General features: G+C 26.5%; 1 protein-coding gene across 1 annotated transcript; it reads right to left on the reverse strand.

Annotated features, from left to right (window-relative positions):
- Positions 1–552: 552 nt before the first annotated feature.
- On the reverse strand, positions 553–7470 carry LOC129976436 (calcium release-activated calcium channel protein 1-like). Its single transcript, XM_056090005.1, has 2 exons — positions 7193–7470; positions 553–3848 (listed from the first exon to the last, which is right to left on the reverse strand). Exons 1-2 carry the CDS (start codon positions 7304–7306, stop codon positions 3351–3353), a joined length of 612 nt encoding a protein of 203 aa, XP_055945980.1. The 5' UTR covers positions 7307–7470; the 3' UTR covers positions 553–3350.
- Between the last annotated feature and the right edge of the window lie 2179 nt (positions 7471–9649).

The raw sequence follows: 9649 nt of genomic DNA on the forward strand, positions 1-9649 counted from the left end.
TAGCTTATTTAAAGCTATTATTAATTTATCCATTTATTACTTTTAAGTAGGTAAGTTATTTTAAGGTGACATGCGGCATTAATTTGCATAGGCACTAGAAGTACTATGCTGTTCAGTATAGCAACATTTTGTGAATTCAAATCAAACAATAGCCCACTTTATTACTGCAATAACACCCGTTCCTCCCCCCCCCATTCCAGATTTTCTGATACAGATGGGTTTTTTTTAAATTTTATTATCTTTAACAAATGTAATATAATATATTCATAAATGCATTGTACTTTTTTTTATATCCAAAATAATGAGCTACGGTCCATAAAAGAAGTGTTTTATATGAAAAATATAAAGATTCTAAAATACTAATTCACAATAAATATTATTTAAAATAACAGATACATAAGATTTTAATTTTCTACTAATAATGCATAATATAATCAATATGCATTTGTTATTTACAAATTAATAATATAAAATCAAATTTATCTAACAACATATATATATATATATATATATATATATATATATATATATATATATATGAAAACTTCTGAAACCTAAAAATTATTTTTTGAACATAAAATTATCTATTAATATATTTTAATTAAGTTGAATAATGTGTAAAAAAATCACAGCATAGATATAAAGCAATAATACATGCTTTTTAATTTAGTATCTACATTTGTACATTAAAAAACATATAAATGTTGAGACATCTTCACATGCCAACGAATTTCTTTACATCTTTAATGAACACATTTTTATATTAATCTTTGGTATAAAGATAAAATCATAAAATTTTTAAATAATAAAAATAGAAATAATAAATGCTTCATAGGGAGATTTTTTTTAAAAAAATGAACTTATTATATAATAAAATAATTCATTAATATTTTCAGAAATAAATAAAAATATATTTCTAGAAAAGACATATATTACTATTAATTCTCAAAATTCTGACCAACAAAATATAATTCATCAACAATATATATATTTAAAATATATTTTATGTACATATACATACATTGTACATTTTATACATGTTTGTTTGCACAACATTTTAAAAAAATTTATAAAATTCATTTTATTTTAATATTAACCAAAAACTAATCACTCTTTTTCTTTTTAAATATTTGTGTCTTTAAAAATGTTTTTCAAATTAGTTTAAAAATATCAAAAATAACATTTTATGAACAAATAATCACTTTATTGTTAAAATGTCACTAACTATCAATGTTCAGCATAATAACTAAACAATCCACTTAAGAAGACTGAAAAAAATTTAGAAAAGTAGAGTTGTTATTCTCCTTTTCATAAGATATTCTGGTAATATGAATGAACCCTAGCTCAGCAGGGCGTCAATATTTATTCCTGTTCAATATTACTAAACATGCATAGCTCAGTTCTATTTATATAAAATTAGTTAAATATATTATTTTGAGTCATCACAGAGGTTATTTTCATATGAATTTAAAACTATGGACACATGATAAAAGTAACATTTAATCGAGAATTTCCATACAAAAGTTCCAAACAATGACAAACATAAAATATTTTCACCCCAATATATTTGACAAGCACCAGTTCCATGAACATGACATATTATTTTTAGTGAAATAATTGGATACTGCATTCATAAACCTTCATACCTGAAACAAATGCTCTGCCAACAGGCTAACATAGATCTCAAAAATAATTCAGAACATCCTGACTTGAAACATTTCATAAAACTTTTCAAAAAAAGCTACAAGAATTTAATATTTAACATAACCCTTCATCATTTGAAATTACTTTCCAACTTATTTATATATCATTGGGAGCATTAAAAAAAAGTTTTTTAACATAAACAAGGGGGAAAGCTCTAGAATATTACAACAAATTACTTCATTAACATTTTTCAAAAAAGTACTAAGTGTGATTGAGAAATGCAGAGCATAAACTGCAAAGACAGAATAAGATGGATCAAGTGTATTGCATGGATTCTTTCTAATAAATAGATTGCAACATCAGACAATAAAAAGCAAAAGAAAATACATACACAACACACATTTTGTCTCTACACATTACCAAAAAAGCAACCACAGGGCTGGAAACATACGTTTGAATTGCATTCAAAAAGACTAAAAAATATAATTCCATTTAAAATTCTTAATAAAATATTAAATTGTTGAATCCCCAAATTTCACAGAGAAAGGGATGTGTATAAATTTAATAGCATTCTAATTATGATTATTTAAAATGGACGGATGGCATCAGTTTATCTTTGTATTTCTACACAACAAAATGCATTGGCAGCATGCTATATACATATATATATTTCATACCATCTCCTTAATTTTTAAATTTCAATTGTTGCATTTGAATTTTTTGAAAATAAAGCAATAAATATGCATTTGATGAAATAAGAAATAAATTATCATTTTTCCTAAAATATATTATAAAAATAGTCATTACTTTAAAAAGACTAGACTGGTTATGTTGATTAAAAATGGATAATTTAATAAACAGCTGTTTAGCAATTTTATTTCAACATAATTCAGACTCATGATTTTTCTTAGCTTGTTAAATGCTTAATTTTATAAAATAAATAAATCTGACTCAAATGTAATTTTAAAAAAAAAATGCTTTAAAATATAATCATGTAGTTGATTTTATAATCACAAACTAGAAATGAAATGTTAAAGGATAACTGAAAATCAAGATATTAAAAAAAAAATTGAGATCTTTATACTCTATGGTGAAACATTAAAAAAATTCATAAGATAAATAAAATGCTAAAAAATTATTTTAATGACAAATGTTAAATTAGTTTTAAAATGTTAAATTACTTTTTAAAATTTGATAAAGCTTTGATATTAATCTAAGCATTCCATTCCACTGACATCCTACAGTAACATCAGGTTCCATACATACTTTAGGCTTCAAACAGCTAAAAATTCCATTTTTTTTATTTAAACAATAGAAACAGATCTTCACTGAGATCAGAATTACTAATCTTGATTGTAATCACAGCAATTATATCGCCTCTGAAGGAATTTAAATGGTGCTTGTGACTGACAGAACATTATCAGCATATAATTAGTTTTTGAATAAAAAATATGTATTCAGATTTTTAAAAAAAGGAGTGCTAAAAAATAAGTAACTATTTCATAATCACATAGATGAGTCAAAAAAACACCTGGAAAAAAAATAAACATCTAAATTATTTAAAGACAGCATTTCTTTAAACAGAAATTTCTAAATTTGAACCCATAACATATGACAAAATAAAAATTTATACAAAAAAAAAGAAAGAAAGAAAAGGTACTGTATAAGGTTAAGTTCTTCAGAATTAATATTTTAATTGGATTCCTTTAGATAGTGAGAACAGAATGATCTGATATTTTGTCAGAATTATCATTATGAAGACGATTGGCCAATGATTCCAATTCCCTTAAACCATGTTTAGATAGTTCATACTTATGGGCAACTAATTTTCTGTAAAAATGGATAGCAAAAGCCAGTAACAGAATAACTACAGGTATCAATACAACAGTAGTACTCCAAGCAGCTGCAAAACTATATTCATAAAATTTCACCCAACAGAGAAGAGCTATTTCAAGCAAAAACAATAAAATGCCAAACACAGTAGAAAATGCCCAAGCAGTTTCAATATAATAATGCAATTTCTCATGAGGTGACTCTGTGATTGAACAAGGTGTGCTAGTAACAACTTCAACATGGGGAAGGATACATGTAGATATCAAAAGAGCCAACATATGTACAGCAACCAATAAAGTGGTACACACACAGAAAGCTATTAGGAGTTCTTCAGGCACATCATGGCTAAGCTGGATTTCAACCATTGCAACCTGTCATTTAAAAATAACAAAACATTTTTAATAAAAAAAAATTTAAAAAATATAATAATCATAATAAATAATTAATTTTTACAATAAATATTATAATGATTTGATCATTATAACATACAACAATATACTAGCCACAGATAAAAATAAATGAAAGTAGTATTTTCTCTAAAAAATACTTTTGCATTTTATTCAGTTTATAAATATTATTTTAAATAATAAATTTTTAATATCAAATATGAACATATATTATTAAACATGACCTCACATATAAAAAAAGGTGAATTAGGGCTAATACCAATACAATTTTTTTTTTCAGCATTCATTTAAGACTATTTGTTGTTTTTTAAATAACTGACAATCAACCTGCCAACAACTATAAAATTCAGCATGATAAAAAGAATCTTCAAGTACTGAAACGGAAATTCTTTTTAGAATTTTAATTTATAAAATACATAGATAAATAAAAGAAAAATTTATCATTAAAATAATGCTTTAGTATTATTAGTTGAAATAGAATTTCACAATAATAATAACTGAAACAATAGTACTTTTAACAATTCATTTGCTTGCATATTATAAAAACAAAGTTTTCAAGTTAAAATCTCTGTAAATTTCAAACTTGTAATCAAAATCATCAAAGAACAATGGTGGTTCAGACTTGATTACATCACCCATAAAATTCTGCTTTTTAATTAATATCCAAAAAAATATATTATATATATTCATCAATCTTTTACTCCTTTGCCTTTTTCAATGTTACAGTTATGATATATATATGTATACACTGTAATTATTTTATGTGAAACCGAATGCAAGTTCGACAAGCACTGAAGACACTTTGCATTTTTAAATTCGCTTTATTCCATCTTGGGAAGGCATAATTTATTTACAAGAGACCCAGACAAAGCACATATACTCACAGCAACAGATTAGGCAAGGGAAGAGCCAGAAATTAATTATCCCCTGTCTTATATAACATGAGATATCGATAGAGAATATATTTTTCCACAGTGCTAATATACTATTAAGATTCTGATAGGGATTTCTGACACATGTCAATCACAAGTAAGGGAAACACAGGGATCTTTGAAAAAAGAATTTGTTTAGATCAGCAATTTTTATCCTTTCATTCGCATCATGGGAACCACTGACTGAAGCATTTTTACAAAGCTTCTCTTGAATTAATTAGATAGAAAAAGTGGAATGGGATGAGGAAATAAGAGAATATTTTAGAATGACTTTGATATGGGCTAAATTACGATGAAATTTTTGGAATTAATTTAGAATTGAAATTAAAGTTTTAAATATCATTACATATACATATATATATATCATAATTCTAATATGATAAAAGCAAAGAATTGCTAAAATATCAAATTAGGTTTGAATTTCATTACAATAATAAAAAGCACCATTACAAATATATTTTAAAATCAATTCTGAAAAACCTGTTAAATTTTTTAAAAACTACAGGAAAAAATATAATTTAATAAATAGTATAAAAAATATTAGTAATATAAAAAAAGTTTTGTGCAATAATATGAAGAAAAATTAAAATTTTAATTTTTGAATAATTAAAATGCAAAAGAGCTTTCTTCACAAATTTCTGGTATTCCAGAAGTAATTTTGTGTTGATTTTCATATCTACATAAAATCCTACATAGTACTGCATTCTTTCTATTTATACAATTTTTACACTGATACAGTTTGCAAAAAATAAATTGCATGGTACAAACTAAAATTATTATTATGTTAAAAATAGGTAAAAAATAAATTATACTTATTTCCCTTCTCATAACAAATAGCACAACTACTTTTAAGCATAATTAGCCACCCTCCCACTTAAAGATTTAAAAAATATTTAATTCATAAAAAAAATTCCCATCAAATCATGAATCAAATACTGGCAATTATATTAATTCAAAACTCATTTCACTTTAATGAAAAACAAAAATAACTTTCTATCCAAAATAAAATGTTACATTTTATCAATGCTTCATCATATTCTCAAGCCTCAAAAAATTATATTCTTCTCACTTTCCTTAGTGAAACTAATTCTCTTTCCTTTTAAGCAGTTTTTCAAGGTTGGAAGGATAGTTTTTATGAGTGTGTGTGTAAATATGCAATTTTATATATGCCTCATAAAATTTAATTACAGTAAATATCTCTGCAGGGGCTTGATCCCAGATAAGATAAGAATTCCCCTAAAATATGGAGTAATTACTTATTTCGTTTCAAAAGTATAAAAAAACAAGCAATTACTTTTAATGTCTCATTTTTCATGCTATACATTTACAGCAATTTATGCTATTTTGCATGGATTGCTATAAATGTCTATGCTTGTCATAGAATTGAATTACTTAAAAATTATCTGAAATATTAATCTAACCATTTGTCTCCATCATAAACTAAAAATGATTTGAAAACTCCAATCAAAGAATTCTAATATATCATCATAAGAACCTACAATTTTAAAGATGTTAATACAATTCAATATCATATAAAATTTAAATTGTCATCAACATAATGACAGTGATCAACATAATTAACCTATAATCTGTGGAATATAGCATACCTTTAAAAAAACAAAACATATTTTTCCTGTGATTCAACAACAGAAAAATTTCATTTCTAATGCATCAGTTGTTGTAATTATACATCCCAAAACCTGCAATTTTTTACCAACTTGGCATTACAATATTGTTTTAATAGTTCCAGATGACATCAGTATCTAACAAACAACAATATAATCATGCTAATAGAAAACTTTTTAATGATATTAAAAAAAGTCACCATCATAAAATACTTTTATAAATACTTTATTAAAACTGCAAAATAAACAAATGTGTACATAATTTTAATGAAGCAATGGTATAAAAAAAGTATATTAAATTTGATATTATTAATCAAACCAACATATATCGAAACCGATTTTTGGTTAGTTAGGCCTCAGCGTGAGAAAATATTTCATAACATGTTCTATAAAAATTTGATTCCCTCTTTTGGAATTTTGCTATGATTTTTAATTTTATTTCCACAGAATTCCGATTTGATAAAAATAAAGTAACTACACTAAACGCACAAAAAGCCAAGTTTTACGATGTAGTAGATTCATCATAAAAGCACATTACTCTAGAGTGACAAGTTTTGTAAATTTTCATTTAGTATATTTTAAGATGAATAAGGTGCAGGTATACCCTATTATTAAGCGCAAATAATAGGTTGATTTCAAAGCAAATATGAATTTCTGTCATTCAAAGTTCAACTAATTTAAGACTGATTGCATTTGAACATGTGGAATTCAAATGGTTTCTTTCGTTTTAAATAATTAGAGACAATATTACCATTGCAAAACCAGCTAAAAGCGCCGAAGTTCTGCTTGAAGCTTTGAGTTTCGCTCGACTTAAATGTAGTCGTCGCCATGACAATTTCGTATCATTTTCAGTTTCTAGCAGCATATTTAAAGTTCTGTTTATGGGAAATATAAATTTCCTAGCCGTAGGATGGTAGATAATAAGAAGATACTAAATCATCTTTATGGAACAATGTCACAGCTACATTGTTCTGCTAATTTTGCGACATACTCTTGTTTACGTTTTTCACACGATATAAAACCTATGTTGCCAATTTCCTTAATCGAAGGAAACAGAACCTCGTGCTAAATTAAATTACTGCCTTTTTCTTTCTTTCCTTTTTGCTGAGGTTCAATAAAATCTTTGGAAAAAATGCAAACTACCTTCCTCAAATTTAAGATGGTCTACAATGGTTATTTCATAAGAACAAGTATTTATAGAAATTTGATGAATTATAATTCTACAAGCAATATCAGAATATCATAAATACCAGCAATGAATACTATACTGAAAGAGAGGCTTGTTTTAAAGAGCCACGTTTTCAATTACAACTCTAGAGCCAAGAATTCAAATCTACAAAATGGTCCAATTCGATCTATCGAATCAAGTTAATCTTAAAAACAAGAAGCCATAAATGCTTACGGAAATACTTTTTTTTCAACAAAGAGTCCTTGCAATTTACTTTTGTTGGGGAATAAAAAGCTCCCAGGACTGCCCATGAAATGCCTCCCGTCTCAGTATTATCCACTGATATATAATGCAAAGCTTTCTCTGGACCGATAATTAAATAGCAGCAGCAGATAGTTTGGCAAGAATAATCAGCAGAGAAGGGTTTTGCTTCATGGTTATAATCTATTGACGCTAGAGAAAAAGAAAATGCTGAGCTCAGCATGCAGCCCAAAGATATAAACTTTTAAAAAAAAGGAAAGGGCAAATAAGGTGAAAAGTGAAGGAAATAGTAATTTTTTTTAAAATTCAAATTATGTATTCGCCATAATCAGTCAAAACTGTATAGAACGTAATAAGTGTTATTAATTAGAAATTATTCATAACCTACAAAAGCCGCAACTTGGAGCTCCCTTTCAGCAAAAGATATTCTATGATATTTATACGATGTTTTCGGCTATTCTGAATGCCGGAATGATAATATCGTAATAAAATTGGCAAGAATTTTATCATCTTATGATTAATATCAACAATTCTATTTATTTTACATTTGTAGTTTCTTATGCTGCGAACTTCTACAGACGATTGACAGTCATCATATTAGGCTTTAGAAAATGACATTACTTCATTAATATTTCATTTCTTTTACCTCTCTGTACAGTACCACTTCTAAATGAATAACGCACTGAAAATTTGTAAGCTATGCACATGTGGATCATTTTTCTCCTTATCCACTAGAATAGCATATCGTCCCATTTCGATATATTTTAGGTGGACCCCGAATTATTTTAGGGAAATATAATAAAATGAAGAAGATGCACTTTTTAAACTTCCACCTCTCACTAACCTGAGGATGTATAACCGAAATCAAGTTTTCATAAGCGGACTGCTCTTCAGAGAAGGATCTCACAAGCGTCATTCCAAATTCAAAAATTTATGTTTTGTTCGTTGTCAGATATTTCTATAACAAGCATTTTCTTTCATAAAATTGACTTTTTGGGACCATCAGTTAAGGCAGTTTCATCGAGTACTTTCAGGTCATTACACAACACTAACACTTTATCCACAAAGTGAAAATTCTCATCATTGAATGACAAGCCTTTGATTGCCCAAAACCACTCGATCCGTCATTATTTTGTTAAGCAGCGAATTGCTCTAGGCAATTAATTTTTTCTCTCTAAAATCGTATATCAATAATAAATGTATCTTACTTACTTTTTTTAAACAAATTTTTATAGTTTTAATAAATGAACAAAAAAAAAAAAAAAAAAAAAAAACACTTACTTGTTGAAGAGAATATTCTGAGTTTTGGCTGGATTAAAAAGGAATTTTACAGAAGATACAGATTTTTTTTATCAGTCCTAGGATCGAATCACTCCTCTTAAAATAACCATTTTATAAAATAGAATCAATACAGTAGTGATATCTAGTTTAATGATCTAATTACTTGCTATGAAGCCATCCCCGTACCCTTAATAAGAGAGTAATTTAAAATCTAGGAGAACCAAGTTATAATGTAACAGAACTTGATTCTTATATCTCTACTCAAACCTACTACGATAAGATTCAGAATTTTTTCAATCGATACTGAATCCAGTAGCTCAATTAATACAAATTTGTTAGTGCTCTTCAAACAGCGAGACTGCAATGTAGGTCAGTTGGATCATGAATAATGCTAAGTTGTGGGAGAGAACTAAATTAAGTTAATAATTTCAAAATGATATATCACACAAATTTTCCCATCGGGATATTCATGATATTTCTTCGTACTTCACAGATATT

Source organism: Argiope bruennichi, chromosome 7 (genome assembly GCF_947563725.1).
Source record: "Argiope bruennichi chromosome 7, qqArgBrue1.1, whole genome shotgun sequence".
NCBI lineage: Eukaryota > Metazoa > Arthropoda > Arachnida > Araneae > Araneidae > Argiope > Argiope bruennichi.

Bases quoted from the DNA above. Each gene is read 5' to 3' on its own strand.
- LOC129976436 (XM_056090005.1), bottom strand. From the start codon at position 7,306: ATGCTGCTAGAAACTGAAAATGATACGAAATTGTCATGGCGACGACTA. The intron at 3,849-7,192 runs GTAATATTGTCT...TTTAAATGACAG, and splicing joins TTTTAGCTGGTTTTGCAATG to GTTGCAATGGTTGAAATCCA.